Source organism: Taudactylus pleione, unplaced genomic scaffold (genome assembly GCF_031769625.1).
Source record: "Taudactylus pleione unplaced genomic scaffold, aTauple2 ptg000886l, whole genome shotgun sequence".
Classification (NCBI taxonomy): domain Eukaryota; kingdom Metazoa; phylum Chordata; class Amphibia; order Anura; family Myobatrachidae; genus Taudactylus; species Taudactylus pleione.
This window is the reverse complement of record NW_028285287.1, coordinates 57,531-82,328: the sequence shown is the minus strand read 5'-3', so window position 1 is coordinate 82,328 and position 24,798 is coordinate 57,531. Positions and strand designations below refer to the sequence as shown.

The 24,798-nt window shown below is 48.0% G+C and overlaps 1 protein-coding gene across 1 annotated transcript in view; it reads right to left on the bottom strand.

Moving 5' to 3' along the window:
* The window catches only part of RSKR (ribosomal protein S6 kinase related), a 68,448-nt gene extending 46,953 nt beyond the window's left edge, over positions 1-21,495 (bottom strand). Inside the window, exons 1-5 of the mRNA XM_088458997.1 lie at positions 21,453-21,495; positions 19,678-19,845; positions 14,131-14,319; positions 12,455-12,622; positions 5,234-5,401 (exon numbers count right to left, since the gene is read on the bottom strand). Of these exons, the coding sequence (XP_088315123.1) occupies positions 5,234-5,401; positions 12,455-12,622; positions 14,131-14,319; positions 19,678-19,845; positions 21,453-21,495 (736 nt within the window). The remainder of the gene's footprint in view (positions 1-5,233; positions 5,402-12,454; positions 12,623-14,130; positions 14,320-19,677; positions 19,846-21,452) is intronic.
* Between the last annotated feature and the right edge of the window lie 3,303 nt (positions 21,496-24,798).

Below are 24,798 nucleotides of genomic sequence, written 5' to 3'. Positions count from 1 at the left end.
TATCACAGCGCATGTTTGGCAGCCCGCACCACGGGACTAAACTACCACGACAATGCGGTTTCACATCCCCACCTCCACAATAATTGCCTTACACAGCCCGGTGCCCCTGACCCCCACCCTACTCGCAACATGCCCCTGGCCGCTCATTAAATCCTCCACACAGCACAAAACACTCCGCATACCTCCTCCGCAATACGCACACCAGAGCCAGCTGTCACCTTAACCCATGTAAACATACGGAAACCCTACACAGCACAAGATTGGCTGCCAGCACCACGTGACCACCTCCAACCAACCGCACCCGGTCTCAATCCCCATAGCAGCTGCATAATGCATTAAAGCACACCAGCCCCAACATACACACCCACACCAGCAGAGCACACGATTGGCTGCCGACACCACATGACCGCCGCTGACCATTCACAGCCGGTCACAATCCCCATAGCAACCACATATGCACCCAGACACGAGCCCCAGCTAACACACCCACAGCACACCATTGGCTGCCCAAACCACATGATGTTATCACCCAAAACAGGCTTAGCCTCGCACAATCACCCACGACCTATCAGATACATGGGCCACACCCACTCTTAGCCCTGATTGGTCATCTCCACCACCCGACAAACACAGAACCCGGAAGTTCCACATTTAAACCTCACACATGCATAGCCACACTTCTTACCTCCTTGAAGAAGGCAGAGCCCCTGCCGAAACGCGTCGGAGACCCCCTACATTCTGACACCACAGCCAGCTTACACCAGAGCTCTTCATTCCCGCAGAGAACTCGGTCGAGCCTTGATGCTTCCAGGACCCTCTCTACCCACCACCCGCAGGGCCGCGCTGGGCATCACACCTTGCAAAGCCCTGCGCACCCCTCTTGATCACCACTCCACCTGCTAGACCCAGGCGACCACGCACCGCCCCCTGGGAGCAACCAACACCAGCTCCACTCACAGCTGTTCGTCCAGCAGCAATCCCTAAGCGATCCATACCAGCAGGCACCCACCAGGCAGCGGGAACAGAACGCCAGCAACGCGGTGCACCAAGCCCCACAGTGCACCAGCAAGCCACTACAACACACAGAGCTTCCTCCAACCGCTAACACCGTAGCAGCCATCCAACACCGCATCTGCAAAAGGAAACTCTAACACCAGCTACCAGCAGCCCAAGCCTTTTTCACCAACAAATCCTACCGGTAGGTGACTCCGAGACTTATACCCCTGCGCGGCACACCGCCAGGGTGTACATCCACAACCGCCAGACCCGCTGCCACCCCACCACTCCCCTTCCCCCGAGACATCCTAAGACTGTTGACCAAAGGTCCAGCAGGGGTAACGTGCCGGTCTATTGAACTGCACGGAAAGGAGCCCCCTAAAAGGGTGCACTCACCTCCCCAGTCTGCACCCACACACACCCCTAAGTGGATCGCTCACCCCGCCTGGGTGCCTGGGACCGAACAGGATTAGTACTGTTTTTTTCCAATAAACTCTTTGGCCCCCATTTCTGCCTCTGTCTTCATTTCCTCACCCACCACCTCCAGTCCATTAGACCCCCTTCCCTCCCTACACCCCATCACTCCACACACAACATCGAACACAAAAGACCACAACACACTATTACTCCAGCATTACACCCATAGGGCGAGCGCACCCTCCGCACCCTCTACCCCATTCTATCGTTACACAGGACCCGGTACTCCTGCTTTTAGGAAGGTGCAGCACCCCGACACAAACAATACATCTCACATCCCATACAGCAGAGCGCAGTTCTAACCCATCATTTGCGGTTAAAGAGTGTAGTAAGAATCCACACTGATATTAATAATTTGAATTCTGTATTAAAAAATTTTCATCCATTCTTTTAATTACTCGGTGTGATTATTCACCAATTCCTAATATTGCTTATCCTTTCCTATTTTTATGGAAAGGAATTAAGGAAATGGTGCTACCCTGCTCACTTAATATATACTGATTAGAAAGAAAAGAAAAGTCTGTGAGACTCGTGGGTGCACTCTTGGGTGAAACTGAAAGAAGAGACGGGAGGCTGGGCTGTCATAATGCTGATGTTTACATTTTGATAAAAAATAAACTTTTATTAATATTATTTAAAAAAAACAAAGATATGTTGTAACGCAGTATTAAAAATAAAGATATAGTGTATATAGTAAGAAAAAATGTGAGTTAAAATCTACCTAATAAAGCCGCTGGGTGATTTGGTAATTATCCAGACATATTATCTGGGTTTATTTATGCAAGGGATAAATACTTCTGCTCACTATTTTGTAGCTTATGCTGGGCATACACGGCAAGATCGACAGACATTTTATCTGGCCGGCTGCCAGCCGCAGATGTCGCCGGCATACACTGTTAGAGAAATCTCACAGTGTATAGCCCGACATCCGCGCTCCACCCCCGGGGGAGGAGACATTTCCCTGTTCCTTCCGTAGGAAGCAACACAGGAAATGTCTGTCTGTCGGCCGCGCTGGGCATACACTGCCCGATGCGGCCGACAGTTACCGGGTAAATATCGCATCGGACGGGCATGCTGGACAATGCAGCATGCCCAACCGAGCAGTATTTAACCCTCGGTCGCCCCCACCCACACTACAATTATCGCGGCGATCCGACGATATCGGGCGGATCGTCCCGATAATTGTAGCGTGTATGGCCAGCATTAGGTTTAGCTGTTTCCTAGAGCAGTGTTAATACGTTGTGTCATGTATCATTGGTAACATTTGTCTACCTCTTGATACATTGTAATAATGATAACTCTGGAAAATATTTCAATTGTCTCAAAGTTCATCACTCTGCAGTGAGTGTAAATCTAACTGTAAATATTTTAACAGTAAACGAATGGAATACTCAACTTCGCCTATTATTTAGTATATTGTCTATTATTAAATGCACAACATTTGTTTAACCCTTGGTTTGAAATAAATACCACATGTGTAAGATTATATAGTGTAATTGAGTACTTCAATCACAAGTTCTTCATAGTTTATTAATTGTGCCTACAATCGTATTATTTAATTGCAGCACTCTAATACCAAAACTTTATATATATATCATACCATTGGTGATAGTATTATATTAATTGTCTGCGATTATAATCACATTATTTATCACCAATGCGTGGCTCGTGTGTGTAACCCCAATATAACACACATATAATTGGAAACTGAGCCAAGCCTGTCTCTCCAATACCTGATTGTGAGAAGGTAAGGTTACTTGATATTAGTGCAGTGTTGCAGTTTTCACCACATTAATAAAGCAGTATATTTGTTCTAGCTTTATCTTAATTTTCTTACATTACTGCTCAAAGTAAAGCTAGGTAATAGTAGCAATGTGTGGGTTATTTTACAAAGCAAATTGGAGTAATTATCTCAAACAGTATTGTGTGAACACACTCCCCTAATTCTCTAGTATCCTCCGGCGTGCATATACTCGGCACTTGTAGCCGCGGCTTCACTGCCTTCTAATAGCCGGAGCAAGTACCAGTGCGGTATGGTGATATATTGATGATGATGATGAGCTTGTCAGTGGAGACAGGGCTAGTACCGACAGTCCTAGACGCTGTAGTGATAGTGTTACTGTGGTTGAACACCGGGTTGTAATCGGCTGTGCAATCAAGTGGAGGATTTGCACAGGGTAAAGCTCAAAATAAAGTTCAATGTTGCAGTTGGCTGAAGGACTGCACTACATGGGAAACGCACTTGCTTTGTAAACAAGTATTCAGGTCTGGTGCTATACACACTACAGGTGGTAAGACTGTGTTGCTGGATGCCGATACCTTGGTAGTAAATTTATACTGAATCTATGCAGGGAATTCAGAGGTTAATAGCACTGCAGTAATTCAGGATCTCTGTAGCACCTTGGTGAGCCTCATGTATGAATTATTAGGCTCTCTGCAGATAAATACTCAGTCTCTTTGCAAATGCTGGAATTCTGAAAACTTTTAACCAGTAAGTTCTGAAAGTTACTGTACTCAAAGCATTAGCAGGACTGCAATGACACAGGGAATGCAGAGTCTGATAGGCAGGATAAAAGTAACACTCTGATGTATTCTGTATTCAGGAATTGTAATGACAAAAGTAACAGCAACTTGGATACTGGATTCAGTAGGGCAATCAGGAAGCACTGCTGCATTGATGATCAGGAGAAGCTCTAGCTGGAAACTAGATACTAAAGCTCAGGAATACCTGCTACAATGTGAACTGTGTTAGACGTTGCACTGGCCATTTGCTAGAGCCAGTGGATGGAACTTATACTCTTGGGTTAACTGTGAGAGGCTGAGCAGAATCAGGTGGTTCAGGGAAGCTCAGTCTGGCATAGGATTGGAAGGACCGTGGTCAGGTGATCAGAACATGTCACAGCAGTACTCCAGGCTAGGCTCTGATGTGGATTACGGCCTAGAAGGGTGAGAAAATTGAAGCCTATGCATTCAGAATGGACAAAAGACGCTGGCACCTTGCCATGAGAGTGGATCACAGCACGGCAGGAACGGTAAGTGACCCAGCGGCACAGGAAACATGACCGGGCCGTGACACTGATGCCCCAGTATTTAAACATCGGAAGCAGAATCCTGATGAATTTCCCTCTTTTGCTCAGCTTGGAAGTCCTAGTGGAGAACTGGGCTCACCCTAACAAGCACGTCAGTCTTTAAGCGCATTGCTGCTTTTTATTTGTTCCTAGAGGCGGATAGGGCCAAATGGGAGTTTGCTCCTTTTGCAAATGCTCACATTGTCTGGCTGGTCAAATCTACTACCCTTCCTATCCCTAACACGGCCTACCTTAAAGATCCGATGGATAGGAAGCTAAAGACATTTCTTAAAGCAATTTACGTTAATGGTGGAGATACTGTCCGTCCAGCCCTGATGTCTGCTTGGGTAGCCTAGGCGATCAGACGCTGGGCAGATGCCCTGGAGGATGGTCTCAGTTCTGGTACCCACCGAACTTACATAAGAGTTATCAATGGTTAACATTTCACAGATCCAGGAGCTCTTCTGGTGGACATCCTAGCTGTTCGGTGGACCTTCTCAGTCATGTACATCTTTCCTGCAATTTCAATGATTCCGCAGGTTCTCCATAAATTGATGGTGGAAGGCAGCAACATGATCCTCGTTGCTCCAGATTGGCTGCACAGGGCTTGGTAAGCAGATCTTCTGGTTCTCTCCATCAATACTCCACTGCAGCTTCCTCTCAGGCCAGATCTGCTATCCCAAAGCCCATACCTCCATCTGGACTTCTCTCACTTTGACGGGTGGCTCTTGAGACATCCGTCTTGATAGCTAAGGCTTTCAAGCGCAGATCCTTCAGTCTGTTACAAGTCCTGTCTTTCCTCTTTAAAGATACAGATTTCTGCCCTTTCTGTCCTCTTTCAGAGACAAATTGTGCTGTTGCTGGATGTAAGGACACAGTAGACATTCATTGACTTACGTGGAAGACAGTCTTTATCTTCGCCATCGCATCGAGCTGTAAAGTTTCTGACTTCAGCGCATTGTCTTGTCACTCACCTTTTCTTATTGTTTACTTGGAGCGGCTGATCTTCAGATACGGTTGGACTGCCTCCCTATGGTAGTTTCCAGGTTTCACATCAACGAGATCGTGGTCCCTTCATACCAACTCTTCTCTGGAGCTAGCCTGCTTGGATGAGGGCCCTCTGGAGTTTTGTAGACAGGACAGATTTCCTTAAGACTGACTCCCTCTTTGTCCTCTATGACTTTCACAAATGGGGCTGATCAGCTACTAAGCAGACTTTGGCCAAATGGCTGTTTGACTATCCACCAAGCTTATGTTGCAGTGGACTTACCTGTCCCTGCCTTGGTGCATGCTCATTCCACCCAGTCACTGTTTTAACAGGTAAGATCATCAATCTCCTCTGCTTTATCATCCATGAGGGACACAGGCTTTGGGTTGTCCCAATGTAAAGTCAGTGTCCCGCATGGATGATAAAGCAGAGCAGATTTATGATCTTACCTGTTAAAACCTTTTCTTGAGAGTCGATGGTGGACATATGGCTTCCCTCCCTGATGTACCTAGGCTTGCAAAGTTTTTTTTACACTGTAATCTGTTCCCCATATCACCTCCATTGTGTGTATTTGAACTAAGTGTGTGCCTGCCTTCCTCTATGCCTTGGGCTTGTTATCTTAACTGGACCTCTAGTCTGGGGGCGGTTTACAGGGGAGAGGGAGCCTGGGCTGCTGGAAGAAGAAACTTAACCATCTCAAGAGCCACACCATCAAAGACAGACGGGCCAGGTCCGGATGTAGACAGGGACCCTGAGACAACAGGTCCGGCCATTGAAAAAGTTGGAGTAGAGTCTATGGAGAGACTTTGAAGATCCTAGTACCAATGTCGTCTGGGCCAAGCTGGAGCTACCAACAGGACTGTGTCCCCTTCTTGCTTGAATTTCCGAAGGACCCGAGGAAGGGCTATTCGAGGGAAGAGGTATGGCAAATGGAAGGTCCACTTCACTGACAAGGCGTCCATGAAGGCTGCTTCGGTGTCCCTTGTCCTGTACCCATACATTGGAAGCTTGTGGTTGTGTCTTCAGCATGCACATCGTGATGCCGCTTGGCCCATGTGAGAATGCGTGACACTTCTGCCATTGCTGACCGACTTTGAGTGCCCCCTGTGGCATTGTCAGACTGTACTTATACTGGGCTGCCCTGCAGAATGTCCTGAGCCAGAGTGAGAGCTCTATAGATGGCTCAGAGTTCTAGGACGTTGAATCGCAAGATCCCCTTGGCGGGAGTCCAGCGTCCCTGGAAGGAGTGCTGGCCGGTCATTGCGCCCCACCCTTGGAGGCTTGCATCCGTGTTGAGGAGCACTCAATCCGGGATCCAGAAGAGGCGATCCTTGTGTTAAGGTGGGATGTCTGTAACCACCAGGAGAGGGATAGACGCACTTCCGAAGATAGGACCATTGTCTGTGATCTGATCAGATGGGGCAGCCCATTCCACCTGGAGAGGATTAGGTGATGCCGACTGCTGAGGAAAAGACTGACCTTTGGCTTTTCCTTGGGGACGAAAGGCTCAAAAGGATGACATCCTAGGCCTTGATACCGAAGCAGAGGGCAGGAAAGCAGTCTTAGAAGCTGCCAAGGTAGTAACAAATTTGTCTAACGCTGGGCTGAACAGGATCTCTCCAGTGTAGGGCAGTGATTCCAGGCTCTCTCAGAATCTGTGTCAGCCTTCCATGAACGAAGCCATGATATGGCGGGCTACTGCCGAAGTAGCAGATGCCTTGGAAGTTAGGAGGCCAGTATCCAGAGCCGCTTCTCCACAATAGGAGGCTGCATCCCTGATGTGCGAGATGTCATTTAAAAAGAGTCTCCTTTGCTTTAGGAGCTGGCTCAGCATCTTCTATTTGAAGAATTGATTTTACAGCCCTTATTAGTGTAAGTACATTCACTTTGGACTGAAGCTCCTCCTCCCCTGAGGGGGACAGTAAGAGAGATATCTGCGTCTTCTGCCTCCCCAAATGATACCTCATAATCTGAGATCTGTGTGGACTGTGGGCCCGATTCAGACCCGGTCGCAAGGGCTGAGCGCTCGCAACCGGGTCGATGGTGACCCTGAGCGCATGCGCATGACGGAGCCGGCTCCGTCGTGCGCATGCGCGAGACCCGGATAGCTACGGGCAATCCGTCGCTCCGGGTCTCGCACCACTGACAAGTGATGTCAGTGGGAGAGCTTTCGGCTGTTAAGAGCCAAAAAGCTCCCTGGGGCTTGTGGCCATGAGACCCTACCACAAGGGTCTCGTCGCAAGCCCGATGGTCTTGACCATCGCGACAATCATCCTGGATGCTCGCATTAGCTGTGCGTGGCAACATATAAAAAAAAAAAAAAAGACGCCCTGATTCAGCGTCCGGCTCTGAATCAGGAACTGTGATCATAGCACAGCACGTTTAGTATTTTTACTGGGTAAGGGCCTCACATATGTTGAAATGGGAATCAGTATGATTTACGGCCGGTTCAAATCCCGGCAGCGGAAGCCCGGCAGGGGAGAAAATACAGAAGCAACAGAAGGTAAGAATTCACTTTTTTTTTTACCCCCTAACCCTCCTTTAGGGGTACCTAACCCTAACCGCCCCCCAAGTGCCTAAACCTAACCCCCTTTTCCCCGCAGCCTAAACCTAAGTCTCCGAGGGGGGGGGCTAACCCTAACCTCCCCCTGGGGGTGCCTAGCCCTAAGACTCCCCGGGAGCCCCTAACCTTCGATCGGTAAGCCGGGTGTCGGGCTCACAGCGTAGGTCTAATGACAGGCGTCGGGATTTCGACGCGTGTCATTAGTACCTTGCCGGGATTAGACAGTTGGGAAGCCGGCGGGCGGGATTTCGTCTGTCGGCTTCCCGACTGCTTCCCGTTGAAATGCTGTAGAGGTAGCTGCTAGACTCTGCAGGTAGAGCATGTCAACCCGGGATGTAGTCTGGAACCCGACAGTCTAAATGCCGACCGCTGGCTTCCAGACTGCTTTAACCGACTATGGACAAATGACAGGCGTCTAAATCTATACGCCTGTCATTTGCCCCGACGTCAGATAGCTGCCGGGGTAACATGCCGGTCTATTGAACTGCATGGAAAGGAGCCCCCTAAAAGGGTGCACTCACCTCCCCAGTCTGCACCCACACACACCCCTAAGTGGATCGCTCACCCCGCCTGGGTGCCTGGGACCGAACAGGATTAGTACTGTTTTTTTCCAATAAACTCTTTGGCCCCCATTTCTGCCTCTGTCTTCATTTCCTCACCCACCACCTCCAGTCCATTAGACCCCCTTCCCTCCCTACACCCCATCACTCCACACACAACATCGAACACAAAAGACCACAACACACTATTACTCCAGCATTACACCCATAGGGCGAGCGCACCCTCCGCACCCTCTACCCCATTCTATCGTTACACAGGACCCGGTACTCCTGCTTTTAGGAAGGTGCAGCACCCCGACACAAACAATACATCTCACATCCCATACAGCAGAGCGCAGTTCTAACCCATCATTTGCGGTTAAAGAGTGTAGTAAGAATCCACACTGATATTAATAATTTGAATTCTGTATTAAAAAATTTTCATCCATTCTTTTAATTACTCGGTGTGATTATTCACCAATTCCTAATATTGCTTATCCTTTCCTATTTTTATGGAAAGGAATTAAGGAAATGGTGCTACCCTGCTCACTTAATATATACTGATTAGAAAGAAAAGAAAAGTCTGTGAGACTCGTGGGTGCACTCTTGGGTGAAACTGAAAGAAGAGACGGGAGGCTGGGCTGTCATAATGCTGATGTTTACATTTTGATAAAAAATAAACTTTTATTAATATTATTTAAAAAAAACAAAGATATGTTGTAACGCAGTATTAAAAATAAAGATATAGTGTATATAGTAAGAAAAAATGTGAGTTAAAATCTACCTAATAAAGCCGCTGGGTGATTTGGTAATTATCCAGACATATTATCTGGGTTTATTTATGCAAGGGATAAATACTTCTGCTCACTATTTTGTAGCTTATGCTGGGCATACACGGCAAGATCGACAGACATTTTATCTGGCCGGCCGCCAGCCGCAGATGTCGCCGGCATACACTGTTAGAGAAATCTCACAGTGTATAGCCCGACATCCGCGCTCCACCCCCGGGGGAGGAGACATTTCCCTGTTCCTTCCGTAGGAAGCAACACAGGAAATGTCTGTCTGTCGGCCGCGCTGGGCATACACTGCCCGATGCGGCCGACAGTTACCGGGTAAATATCGCATCGGACGGGCATGCTGGACAATGCAGCATGCCCAACCGAGCAGTATTTAACCCTCGGTCGCCCCCACCCACACTACAATTATCGCGGCGATCCGACGATATCGGGCGGATCGTCCCGATAATTGTAGCGTGTATGGCCAGCATTAGGTTTAGCTGTTTCCTAGAGCAGTGTTAATACGTTGTGTCATGTATCATTGGTAACATTTGTCTACCTCTTGATACATTGTAATAATGATAACTCTGGAAAATATTTCAATTGTCTCAAAGTTCATCACTCTGCAGTGAGTGTAAATCTAACTGTAAATATTTTAACAGTAAACGAATGGAATACTCAACTTCGCCTATTATTTAGTATATTGTCTATTATTAAATGCACAACATTTGTTTAACCCTTGGTTTGAAATAAATACCACATGTGTAAGATTATATAGTGTAATTGAGTACTTCAATCACAAGTTCTTCATAGTTTATTAATTGTGCCTACAATCGTATTATTTAATTGCAGCACTCTAATACCAAAACTTTATATATATATCATACCATTGGTGATAGTATTATATTAATTGTCTGCGATTATAATCACATTATTTATCACCAATGCGTGGCTCGTGTGTGTAACCCCAATATAACACACATATAATTGGAAACTGAGCCAAGCCTGTCTCTCCAATACCTGATTGTGAGAAGGTAAGGTTACTTGATATTAGTGCAGTGTTGCAGTTTTCACCACATTAATAAAGCAGTATATTTGTTCTAGCTTTATCTTAATTTTCTTACATTACTGCTCAAAGTAAAGCTAGGTAATAGTAGCAATGTGTGGGTTATTTTACAAAGCAAATTGGAGTAATTATCTCAAACAGTATTGTGTGAACACACTCCCCTAATTCTCTAGTATCCTCCGGCGTGCATATACTCGGCACTTGTAGCCGCGGCTTCACTGCCTTCTAATAGCCGGAGCAAGTACCAGTGCGGTATGGTGATATATTGATGATGATGATGAGCTTGTCAGTGGAGACAGGGCTAGTACCGACAGTCCTAGACGCTGTAGTGATAGTGTTACTGTGGTTGAACACCGGGTTGTAATCGGCTGTGCAATCAAGTGGAGGATTTGCACAGGGTAAAGCTCAAAATAAAGTTCAATGTTGCAGTTGGCTGAAGGACTGCACTACATGGGAAACGCACTTGCTTTGTAAACAAGTATTCAGGTCTGGTGCTATACACACTACAGGTGGTAAGACTGTGTTGCTGGATGCCGATACCTTGGTAGTAAATTTATACTGAATCTATGCAGGGAATTCAGAGGTTAATAGCACTGCAGTAATTCAGGATCTCTGTAGCACCTTGGTGAGCCTCATGTATGAATTATTAGGCTCTCTGCAGATAAATACTCAGTCTCTTTGCAAATGCTGGAATTCTGAAAACTTTTAACCAGTAAGTTCTGAAAGTTACTGTACTCAAAGCATTAGCAGGACTGCAATGACACAGGGAATGCAGAGTCTGATAGGCAGGATAAAAGTAACACTCTGATGTATTCTGTATTCAGGAATTGTAATGACAAAAGTAACAGCAACTTGGATACTGGATTCAGTAGGGCAATCAGGAAGCACTGCTGCATTGATGATCAGGAGAAGCTCTAGCTGGAAACTAGATACTAAAGCTCAGGAATACCTGCTACAATGTGAACTGTGTTAGACGTTGCACTGGCCATTTGCTAGAGCCAGTGGATGGAACTTATACTCTTGGGTTAACTGTGAGAGGCTGAGCAGAATCAGGTGGTTCAGGGAAGCTCAGTCTGGCATAGGATTGGAAGGACCGTGGTCAGGTGATCAGAACATGTCACAGCAGTACTCCAGGCTAGGCTCTGATGTGGATTACGGCCTAGAAGGGTGAGAAAATTGAAGCCTATGCATTCAGAATGGACAAAAGACGCTGGCACCTTGCCATGAGAGTGGATCACAGCACGGCAGGAACGGTAAGTGACCCAGCGGCACAGGAAACATGACCGGGCCGTGACACTGATGCCCCAGTATTTAAACATCGGAAGCAGAATCCTGATGAATTTCCCTCTTTTGCTCAGCTTGGAAGTCCTAGTGGAGAACTGGGCTCACCCTAACAAGCACGTCAGTCTTTAAGCGCATTGCTGCTTTTTATTTGTTCCTAGAGGCGGATAGGGCCAAATGGGAGTTTGCTCCTTTTGCAAATGCTCACATTGTCTGGCTGGTCAAATCTACTACCCTTCCTATCCCTAACACGGCCTACCTTAAAGATCCGATGGATAGGAAGCTAAAGACATTTCTTAAAGCAATTTACGTTAATGGTGGAGATACTGTCCGTCCAGCCCTGATGTCTGCTTGGGTAGCCTAGGCGATCAGACGCTGGGCAGATGCCCTGGAGGATGGTCTCAGTTCTGGTACCCACCGAACTTACATAAGAGTTATCAATGGTTAACATTTCACAGATCCAGGAGCTCTTCTGGTGGACATCCTAGCTGTTCGGTGGACCTTCTCAGTCATGTACATCTTTCCTGCAATTTCAATGATTCCGCAGGTTCTCCATAAATTGATGGTGGAAGGCAGCAACATGATCCTCGTTGCTCCAGATTGGCTGCACAGGGCTTGGTAAGCAGATCTTCTGGTTCTCTCCATCAATACTCCACTGCAGCTTCCTCTCAGGCCAGATCTGCTATCCCAAAGCCCATACCTCCATCTGGACTTCTCTCACTTTGACGGGTGGCTCTTGAGACATCCGTCTTGATAGCTAAGGCTTTCAAGCGCAGATCCTTCAGTCTGTTACAAGTCCTGTCTTTCCTCTTTAAAGATACAGATTTCTGCCCTTTCTGTCCTCTTTCAGAGACAAATTGTGCTGTTGCTGGATGTAAGGATACAGTAGACATTCATTGACTTACGTGGAAGACAGTCTTTATCTTCGCCATCGCATCGAGCTGTAAAGTTTCTGACTTCAGCGCATTGTCTTGTCACTCACCTTTTCTTATTGTTTACTTGGAGCGGCTGATCTTCAGATACGGTTGGACTGCCTCCCTATGGTAGTTTCCAGGTTTCACATCAACGAGATCGTGGTCCCTTCATACCAACTCTTCTCTGGAGCTAGCCTGCTTGGATGAGGGCCCTCTGGAGTTTTGTAGACAGGACAGATTTCCTTAAGACTGACTCCCTCTTTGTCCTCTATGACTTTCACAAATGGGGCTGATCAGCTACTAAGCAGACTTTGGCCAAATGGCTGTTTGACTATCCACCAAGCTTATGTTGCAGTGGACTTACCTGTCCCTGCCTTGGTGCATGCTCATTCCACCCAGTCACTGTTTTAACAGGTAAGATCATCAATCTCCTCTGCTTTATCATCCATGAGGGACACAGGCTTTGGGTTGTCCCAATGTAAAGTCAGTGTCCCGCATGGATGATAAAGCAGAGCAGATTTATGATCTTACCTGTTAAAACCTTTTCTTGAGAGTCGATGGTGGACATATGGCTTCCCTCCCTGATGTACCTAGGCTTGCAAAGTTTTTTTTACACTGTAATCTGTTCCCCATATCACCTCCATTGTGTGTATTTGAACTAAGTGTGTGCCTGCCTTCCTCTATGCCTTGGGCTTGTTATCTTAACTGGACCTCTAGTCTGGGGGCGGTTTACAGGGGAGAGGGAGCCTGGGCTGCTGGAAGAAGAAACTTAACCATCTCAAGAGCCACACCATCAAAGACAGACGGGCCAGGTCCGGATGTAGACAGGGACCCTGAGACAACAGGTCCGGCCATTGAAAAAGTTGGAGTAGAGTCTATGGAGAGACTTTGAAGATCCTAGTACCAATGTCGTCTGGGCCAAGCTGGAGCTACCAACAGGACTGTGTCCCCTTCTTGCTTGAATTTCCGAAGGACCCGAGGAAGGGCTATTCGAGGGAAGAGGTATGGCAAATGGAAGGTCCACTTCACTGACAAGGCGTCCATGAAGGCTGCTTCGGTGTCCCTTGTCCTGTACCCATACATTGGAAGCTTGTGGTTGTGTCTTCAGCATGCACATCGTGATGCCGCTTGGCCCATGTGAGAATGCGTGACACTTCTGCCATTGCTGACCGACTTTGAGTGCCCCCTGTGGCATTGTCAGACTGTACTTATACTGGGCTGCCCTGCAGAATGTCCTGAGCCAGAGTGAGAGCTCTATAGATGGCTCAGAGTTCTAGGACGTTGAATCGCAAGATCCCCTTGGCGGGAGTCCAGCGTCCCTGGAAGGAGTGCTGGCCGGTCATTGCGCCCCACCCTTGGAGGCTTGCATCCGTGTTGAGGAGCACTCAATCCGGGATCCAGAAGAGGCGATCCTTGTGTTAAGGTGGGATGTCTGTAACCACCAGGAGAGGGATAGACGCACTTCCGAAGATAGGACCATTGTCTGTGATCTGATCAGATGGGGCAGCCCATTCCACCTGGAGAGGATTAGGTGATGCCGACTGCTGAGGAAAAGACTGACCTTTGGCTTTTCCTTGGGGACGAAAGGCTCGAAAGGATGACATCCTAGGCCTTGATACCGAAGCAGAGGGCAGGAAAGCAGTCTTAGAAGCTGCCAAGGTAGTAACAAATTTGTCTAACGCTGGGCTGAACAGGATCTCTCCAGTGTAGGGCAGTGATTCCAGGCTCTCTCAGAATCTGTGTCAGCCTTCCATGAACGAAGCCATGATATGGCGGGCTACTGCCGAAGTAGCAGATGCCTTGGAAGTTAGGAGGCCAGTATCCAGAGCCGCTTCTCCACAATAGGAGGCTGCATCCCTGATGTGCGAGATGTCATTTAAAAAGAGTCTCCTTTGCTTTAGGAGCTGGCTCAGCATCTTCTATTTGAAGAATTGATTTTACAGCCCTTATTAGTGTAAGTACATTCACTTTGGACTGAAGCTCCTCCTCCCCTGAGGGGGACAGTAAGAGAGATATCTGCGTCTTCTGCCTCCCCAAATGATACCTCATAATCTGAGATCTGTGTGGACTGTGGGCCCGATTCAGACCCGGTCGCAAGGGCTGAGCGCTCGCAACCGGGTCGATGGTGACCCTGAGCGCATGCGCATGACGGAGCCGGCTCCGTCGTGCGCATGCGCGAGACCCGGATAGCTACGGGCAATCCGTCGCTCCGGGTCTCGCACCACTGACAAGTGATGTCAGTGGGAGAGCTTTCGGCTGTTAAGAGCCAAAAAGCTCCCTGGGGCTTGCGGCCATGAGACCCTACCACAAGGGTCTCGTCGCAAGCCCGATGGTCTTGACCATCGCGACAATCATCCTGGATGCTCGCATTAGCTGTGCGTGGCAACATATAAAAAAAAAAAAAAAGACGCCCTGATTCAGCGTCCGGCTCTGAATCAGGAACTGTGATCATAGCACAGCACGTTTAGTATTTTTACTGGGTAAGGGCCTCACATATGTTGAAATGGGAATCAGTATGATTTACGGCCGGTTCAAATCCCGGCAGCGGAAGCCCGGCAGGGGAGAAAATACAGAAGCAACAGAAGGTAAGAATTCACTTTTTTTTTTACCCCCTAACCCTCCTTTAGGGGTACCTAACCCTAACCGCCCCCCAAGTGCCTAAACCTAACCCCCTTTTCCCCGCAGCCTAAACCTAAGTCTCCGAGGGAGGGGGGGCTAACCCTAACCTCCCCCTGGGGGTGCCTAGCCCTAAGGCTCCCCGGGAGCCCCTAACCTTCGATCGGTAAGCCGGGTGTCGGGCTCACAGCGTAGGTCTAATGACAGGCGTCGGGATTTCGACGCGTGTCATTAGTACCTTGCCGGGATTAGACAGTTGGGAAGCCGGCGGGCGGGATTTCGTCTGTCGGCTTCCCGACTGCTTCCCGTTGAAATGCTGTAGAGGTAGCTGCTAGACTCTGCAGGTAGAGCATGTCAACCCGGGATGTAGTCTGGAACCCGACAGTCTAAATGCCGACCGCTGGCTTCCAGACTGCTTTAACCGACTATGGACAAATGACAGGCGTCTAAATCTATACGCCTGTCATTTGCCCCGACGTCAGATAGCTGCCGGGGTAACATGCCGGTCTATTGAACTGCATGGAAAGGAGCCCCCTAAAAGGGTGCACTCACCTCCCCAGTCTGCACCCACACACACCCCTAAGTGGATCGCTCACCCCGCCTGGGTGCCTGGGACCGAACAGGATTAGTACTGTTTTTTTCCAATAAACTCTTTGGCCCCCATTTCTGCCTCTGTCTTCATTTCCTCACCCACCACCTCCAGTCCATTAGACCCCCTTCCCTCCCTACACCCCATCACTCCACACACAACATCGAACACAAAAGACCACAACACACTATTACTCCAGCATTACACCCATAGGGCGAGCGCACCCTCCGCACCCTCTACCCCATTCTATCGTTACACAGGACCCGGTACTCCTGCTTTTAGGAAGGTGCAGCACCCCGACACAAACAATACATCTCACATCCCATACAGCAGAGCGCAGTTCTAACCCATCATTTGCGGTTAAAGAGTGTAGTAAGAATCCACACTGATATTAATAATTTGAATTCTGTATTAAAAAATTTTCATCCATTCTTTTAATTACTCGGTGTGATTATTCACCAATTCCTAATATTGCTTATCCTTTCCTATTTTTATGGAAAGGAATTAAGGAAATGGTGCTACCCTGCTCACTTAATATATACTGATTAGAAAGAAAAGAAAAGTCTGTGAGACTCGTGGGTGCACTCTTGGGTGAAACTGAAAGAAGAGACGGGAGGCTGGGCTGTCATAATGCTGATGTTTACATTTTGATAAAAAATAAACTTTTATTAATATTATTTAAAAAAAACAAAGATATGTTGTAACGCAGTATTAAAAATAAAGATATAGTGTATATAGTAAGAAAAAATGTGAGTTAAAATCTACCTAATAAAGCCGCTGGGTGATTTGGTAATTATCCAGACATATTATCTGGGTTTATTTATGCAAGGGATAAATACTTCTGCTCACTATTTTGTAGCTTATGCTGGGCATACACGGCAAGATCGACAGACATTTTATCTGGCCGGCTGCCAGCCGCAGATGTCGCCGGCATACACTGTTAGAGAAATCTCACAGTGTATAGCCCGACATCCGCGCTCCACCCCCGGGGGAGGAGACATTTCCCTGTTCCTTCCGTAGGAAGCAACACAGGAAATGTCTGTCTGTCGGCCGCGCTGGGCATACACTGCCCGATGCGGCCGACAGTTACCGGGTAAATATCGCATCGGACGGGCATGCTGGACAATGCAGCATGCCCAACCGAGCAGTATTTAACCCTCGGTCGCCCCCACCCACACTACAATTATCGCGGCGATCCGACGATATCGGGCGGATCGTCCCGATAATTGCAGCGTGTATGGCCAGCATTAGGTTTAGCTGTTTCCTAGAGCAGTGTTAATACGTTGTGTCATGTATCATTGGTAACATTTGTCTACCTCTTGATACATTGTAATAATGATAACTCTGGAAAATATTTCAATTGTCTCAAAGTTCATCACTCTGCAGTGAGTGTAAATCTAACTGTAAATATTTTAACAGTAAACGAATGGAATACTCAACTTCGCCTATTATTTAGTATATTGTCTATTATTAAATGCACAACATTTGTTTAACCCTTGGTTTGAAATAAATACCACATGTGTAAGATTATATAGTGTAATTGAGTACTTCAATCACAAGTTCTTCATAGTTTATTAATTGTGCCTACAATCGTATTATTTAATTGCAGCACTCTAATACCAAAACTTTATATATATATCATACCATTGGTGATAGTATTATATTAATTGTCTGCGATTATAATCACATTATTTATCACCAATGCGTGGCTCGTGTGTGTAACCCCAATATAACACACATATAATTGGAAACTGAGCCAAGCCTGTCTCTCCAATACCTGATTGTGAGAAGGTAAGGTTACTTGATATTAGTGCAGTGTTGCAGTTTTCACCACATTAATAAAGCAGTATATTTGTTCTAGCTTTATCTTAATTTTCTTACATTACTGCTCAAAGTAAAGCTAGGTAATAGTAGCAATGTGTGGGTTATTTTACAAAGCAAATTGGAGTAATTATCTCAAACAGTATTGTGTGAACACACTCCCCTAATTCTCTAGTATCCTCCGGCGTGCATATACTCGGCACTTGTAGCCGCGGCTTCACTGCCTTCTAATAGCCGGAGCAAGTACCAGTGCGGTATGGTGATATATTGATGATGATGATGAGCTTGTCAGTGGAGACAGGGCTAGTACCGACAGTCCTAGACGCTGTAGTGATAGTGTTACTGTGGTTGAACACCGGGTTGTAATCGGCTGTGCAATCAAGTGGAGGATTTGCACAGGGTAAAGCTCAAAATAAAGTTCAATGTTGCAGTTGGCTGAAGGACTGCACTACATGGGAAACGCACTTGCTTTGTAAACAAGTATTCAGGTCTGGTGCTATACACACTACAGGTGGTAAGACTGTGTTGCTGGATGCCGATACCTTGGTAGTAAATTTATACTGAATCTATGCAGGGAATTCAGAGGTTAATAGCACTGCAGTAATTCAGGATCTCTGTAGCACCTTGGTGAGCCTCATGTATGAATTATTAGGCTCTCTGCAGATAAATACTCAGTCTCTTTGCAAATGCTGGAATTCTGAAAACTTTTAACCAGTAAGTTCTGAAAGTTACTGTACTCAAAGCATTAGCAGGACTGCAATGACACAGGGAATGCAGAGTCTGATAGGCAGGATAAAAGTAACACTCTGATGTATTCTGTATTCAGGAATTGTAATGACAAAAGTAACAGCAACTTGGATACTGGATTCAGTAGGGCAATCAGGAAGCACTGCTGCATTGATGATCAGGAGAAGCTCTAGCTGGAAACTAGATACTAAAGCTCAGGAATACCTGCTACAATGTGAACTGTGTTAGACGTTGCACTGGCCATTTGCTAGAGCCAGTGGATGGAACTTATACTCTTGGGTTAACTGTGAGAGGCTGAGCAGAATCAGGTGGTTCAGGGAAGCTCAGTCTGGCATAGGATTGGAAGGACCGTGGTCAGGTGATCAGAACATGTCACAGCAGTACTCCAGGCTAGGCTCTGATGTGGATTACGGCCTAGAAGGGTGAGAAAATTGAAGCCTATGCATTCAGAATGGACAAAAGACGCTGGCACCTTGCCATGAGAGTGGATCACAGCACGGCAGGAACGGTAAGTGACCCAGCGGCACAGGAAACATGACCGGGCCGTGACACTGATGCCCCAGTATTTAAACATCGGAAGCAGAATCCTGATGAATTTCCCTCTTTTGCTCAGCTTGGAAGTCCTAGTGGAGAACTGGGCTCACCCTAACAAGCACGTCAGTCTTTAAGCGCATTGCTGCTTTTTATTTGTTCCTAGAGGCGGATAGGGCCAAATGGGAGTTTGCTCCTTTTGCAAATGCTCACATTGTCTGGCTGGTCAAATCTACTACCCTTCCTATCCCTAACACGGCCTACCTTAAAGATCCGATGGATAGGAAGCTAAAGACATTTCTTAAAGCAATTTACGTTAATGGTGGAGATACTGTCCGTCCAGCCCTGATGTCTGCTTGGGTAGCCTAGGCGATCAGATGCTGGGCAGATGCCCTGGAGGATGGTCTCAGTTCTGGTACCCACCGAACTTACATAAGAGTTATCAATGGTTAACATTTCACAGATCCAGGAGCTCTTCTGGTGGACATCCTAGCTGTTCGGTGGACCTTCTCAGTCATGTACATCTTTCCTGCAATTTCAATGATTCCGCAGGTTCTCCATAAATTGATGGTGGAAGGCAGCAACATGATCCTCGTTGCTCCAGATTGGCTGCACAGGGCTTGGTAAGCAGATCTTCTTGTTCTCTCCATCAATACTCCACTGCAGCTTCCTCTCAGGCCAGATCTGCTATCCCAAAGCCCATACCTCCATCTGGACTTCTCTCACTTTGACGGGTGGCTCTTGAGACATCCGTCTTGATAGCTAAGGCTTTCAAGCGCAGATCCTTCAGTCTGTTACAAGTCCTGTCTTTCCTCTTTAAAGATACAGATTTCTGCCCTTTCTGTCCTCTTTCAGAGACAAATTGTGCTGTTGCTGGATGTAAGGACACAGTAGACATTCATTGACTTACGTGGAAGACAGTCTTTATCTTCGCCATCGCATCGAGCTGTAAAGTTTCTGACTTCAGCGCATTGTCTTGTCACTCACCTTTTCTTATTGTTTACTTGGAGCGGCTGATCTTCAGATACGGTTGGACTGCCTCCCTATGGTAGTTTCCAGGTTTCACATCAACGAGATCGTGGTCCCTTCATACCAACTCTTCTCTGGAGCTAGCCTGCTTGGATGAGGGCCCTCTGGAGTTTTGTAGACAGGACAGATTTCCTTAAGACTGACTCCCTCTTTGTCCTCTATGACTTTCACAAATGGGGCTGATCAGCTACTAAGCAGACTTTGGCCAAATGGCTGTTTGACTATCCACCAAGCTTATGTTGCAGTGGACTTACCTGTCCCTGCCTTGGTGCATGCTCATTCCACCCAGTCACTGTTTTAACAGGTAAGATCATCAATCTCCTCTGCTTTATCATCCATGAGGGACACAGGCTTTGGGTTGTCCCAATGTAAAGTCAGTGTCCCGCATGGATGATAAAGCAGAGCAGATTTATGATCTTACCTGTTAAAACCTTTTCTTGAGAGTCGATGGTGGACATATGGCTTCCCTCCCTGATGTACCTAGGCTTGCAAAGTTTTTTTTACACTGTAATCTGTTCCCCATATCACCTCCATTGTGTGTATTTGAACTAAGTGTGTGCCTGCCTTCCTCTATGCCTTGGGCTTGTTATCTTAACTGGACCTCTAGTCTGGGGGCGGTTTACAGGGGAGAGGGAGCCTGGGCTGCTGGAAGAAGAAACTTAACCATCTCAAGAGCCACACCATCAAAGACAGACGGGCCAGGTCCGGATGTAGACAGGGACCCTGAGACAACAGGTCCGGCCATTGAAAAAGTTGGAGTAGAGTCTATGGAGAGACTTTGAAGATCCTAGTACCAATGTCGTCTGGGCCAAGCTGGAGCTACCAACAGGACTGTGTCCCCTTCTTGCTTGAATTTCCGAAGGACCCGAGGAAGGGCTATTCGAGGGAAGAGGTATGGCAAATGGAAGGTCCACTTCACTGACAAGGCGTCCATGAAGGCTGCTTCGGTGTCCCTTGTCCTGTACCCATACATTGGAAGCTTGTGGTTGTGTCTTCAGCATGCACATCGTGATGCCGCTTGGCCCATGTGAGAATGCGTGACACTTCTGCCATTGCTGACCGACTTTGAGTGCCCCCTGTGGCATTGTCAGACTGTACTTATACTGGGCTGCCCTGCAGAATGTCCTGAGCCAGAGTGAGAGCTCTATAGATGGCTCAGAGTTCTAGGACGTTGAATCGCAAGATCCCCTTGGCGGGAGTCCAGCGTCCCTGGAAGGAGTGCTGGCCGGTCATTGCGCCCCACCCTTGGAGGCTTGCATCCGTGTTGAGGAGCACTCAATCCGGGATCCAGAAGAGGCGATCCTTGTGTTAAGGTGGGATGTCTGTAACCACCAGGAGAGGGATAGATGCACTTCCGAAGATAGGACCATTGTCTGTGATCTGATCAGATGGGGCAGCCCATTCCACCTGGAGAGGATTAGGTGATGCCGACTGCTGAGGAAAAGACTGACCTTTGGCTTTTCCTTGGGGACGAAAGGCTCGAAAGGATGACATCCTAGGCCTTGATACCGAAGCAGAGGGCAGGAAAGCAGTCTTAGAAGCTGCCAAGGTAGTAACAAATTTGTCTAACGCTGGGCTGAACAGGATCTCTCCAGTGTAGGGCAGTGATTCCAGGCTCTCTCAGAATCTGTGTCAGCCTTCCATGAACGAAGCCATGATATGGCGGGCTACTGCCGAAGTAGCAGATGCCTTGGAAGTTAGGAGGCCAGTATCCAGAGCCGCTTCTCCACAATAGGAGGCTGCATCCCTGATGTGCGAGATGTCATTTAAAAAGAGTCTCCTTTGCTTTAGGAGCTGGCTCAGCATCTTCTATTTGAAGAATTGATTTTACAGCCCTTATTAGTGTAAGTACATTCACTTTGGACTGAAGCTCCTCCTCCCCTGAGGGGGACAGTAAGAGAGATAACTGCGTCTTCTGCCTCCCCAAATGATACCTCATAAGCTGAGATCTGTGTGGACTGTGGGCCCGATTCAGACCCGGTCGCAAGCGCTGAGCGCTCGCAACCGGGTCGATGGTGACCCTGAGCGCATGCGCATGACGGAGCCGGCTCCGTCGTGCGCATGCGCGAGACCCGGATAGCTACGGGCAATCCGTCGCTCCGGGTCTCGCACCACTGACAAGTGATGTCAGTGGGAGAGCTTTCGGCTGTTAAGAGCCAAAAAGCTCCCTGGGGCTTGCGGCCATGAGACCCTACCACAAGGGTCTCGTCGCAAGCCCGATGGTCTTGACCATCGCGACAATCATCCTGGATGCTCGCATTAGCTGTGCGTGGCAACATATAAAAAAAAAAAAAAAAAAAAAAAAGACGCCCTGATTCAGCGTCCGGCTCTGAATCAGGAACTGTGATCATAGCACAGCACGTTTAGTATTTTTACTGGGTAAGGGCCTCACATATGTTGAAATGGGAATCAGTATGATTTACGGCCGGTTCAAATCCCGGCAGCGGAAGCCCGGCAGGGGAGAAAATACAGAAGCAACAGAAGGTAAGAATTCACTTTTTTTTTTACCCCCTAACCCTCCTTTAGGGGTACCTAACCCTAACCGCCCCCCAAGTGCCTAAACCTATCCCCCTTTTCCCCGCAGCCTAAACCTAAGTCTCCGAGGGGGGGGGGGGCTAACCCTAACCTCCCCCTGGGGGTGCCTAGCCCTAAGACTCCCCGGGAGCCCCTAACCTTCGATCGGTAAGCCGGGTGTCGGGCTCACAGCGTAGGTCTAATGACAGGCGTCGGGATTTCGACGCGTGTCATTAGTACCTTGCCGGGATTAGACAGTTGGGAAGCCGGCGGGCGGGATTTCGTCTGTCGGCTTCCCGACTGCTTCCCGTTGAAATGCTGTAGAGGTAGCTGCTAGACTCTGCAGGTAGAGCATGTCAACCCGGGATGTAGTCTGGAACCCGACAGTCTAGATGCCGACCGCTGGCTTCCAGACTGCTTTAACCGACTAGGGACAAATGACAGGCGTCTAAATCTATACGCCTGTCATTTGCCCGACGTCAGATAGCTGCCGGGGGGGGGTGTGTGTGTTAAGTTTAGGGCTCCCGGGGGGAGGACTTAGGGTTAGGCACACCCCCGGGAGGTTAGGGTTAGGATAGGGGGAGGGAGGGTTAGGGACCCCCGGGGGAGGTTAGGGTTACGCACCCCCCCGGGGGACTTAGGTTTAGGCAGCGGGGAAGGGGGGGTTAGGTTTAGGCACAGGGGGGGGGAGGTTAGGGATTGGCACCCCTAAGGAGGGTTAGGGTGGTTAGGTTAGTAAATACTTCCCTTTAGGACGATCGGTATTTCCTTGTCGGGCAGCCGCTGTCGGGAATTGTGGCCGGCGGTAATACATATCACACCCGTCAACCCATGGGGGAGGCATAACTGATATTGCAGGGTGTACTTGTTATGGTAAACCCATAGGGAAAGGTATAAGCTGACAGTATGAGAGGAAAAACAGGCAACAGAGCTAGCTCAAGTCACATACAATGCAAATTTATATATATATATATATATATATATATATATATATATATATATATATCTATATATCTATATCTGCAATGGGCACAATATTCAACTACACAGACCACAGTGGCTGGTAGGATATTAGCGCTGTATAACCTGGCTCCTAGGAGAGGTATACAGGGAGATGAGGCCCAGCATTCCCTGAGACCTGTGACTGCATAAACTGGCCGCCGTGTGTCCCTGAGGGGGCGGGGAGAGGAGGAGCAGCTCAGGGACAGCAATACCGCAGTGGAATGGCGTCTTGAGCTGGGGGAGGGGCCACAGGGAGAGGGCTGACCTACCCTATGCTGACCATTAACCACCGGGTCTCTGGCCTCAAGTTATGCACTGCGCCAGTACATTATGTACCCTGGTGGGCTAGTGGTGTCGGATGGAGCGGTGTCACATCGCAGGGTTTACATCAGCTCCTCCCCCTCTATGCCCCATCAGCACCAGTTTAAGAACTGAGCCCGAGAGGAGACGGAGGACAACAGGAAAACAAGGAGAAGACCACAGAACGGAACAAGACCGACTGAAGAAGAACAGAGGAAACCACTGCAGGGAATCATGCAGTCACACAACCATAGAAGGAACCAAACAACTGGCAGGTACGCAGCGCTGGGCGGGAGTCCAGTGTCCCCTGTGGAATCGGAGAAAGGGATTTATTGGTAAGTACCAAAATCCTGTTTTCTCCTTCATCCACTAGGGGACACTGGAGTTCAAGACAGTGGGGGGACATCCCAAAGCCAACCTCCCGGGTGGGAAGCGCGGAGAACATGCCGACCCTTTGGCCAACCGAAACAGGGACCGCCTGAGGTTCAACGGAAGGCAAGAGCGGAGGATCAAGTGTCGTGAGCCAGGAGACCATCAGAACTCCATGCGGAACAGACACAGAAATTCCACAACTTACAGCGTAAACAGAATGGAATAAGCGGCTAGCGAGAAAACACCCTCAGGTGAGAAGCATCAGAACACTGTAAACTCAGCTGAAAACAGACCAAGCTAGACTATTGGGAGCAGAGAACTCCAGCCCAAATCCATATGAGAAGGGCAGTAACCCGAGAACAAAATTCAAGAAAACTGTACCAGATTCGGAAACAGGAAACTGCAACAGTCGCAGATAGTAGAAAACCAGCACTGTTGGACATAATCATATAGATACAAGTATAACGATACCAATCTACAGAAACAGAGCTGATCCTGTCCACAGCCTCCTAACAAAGAGTATGCAGAGAGGTAAAAGTAAAGGGGCGAACAGTCACCTGAACCATTCTGGAGGTCCAACTACTACAAAGTTGTAAACCAGCAGAAGGA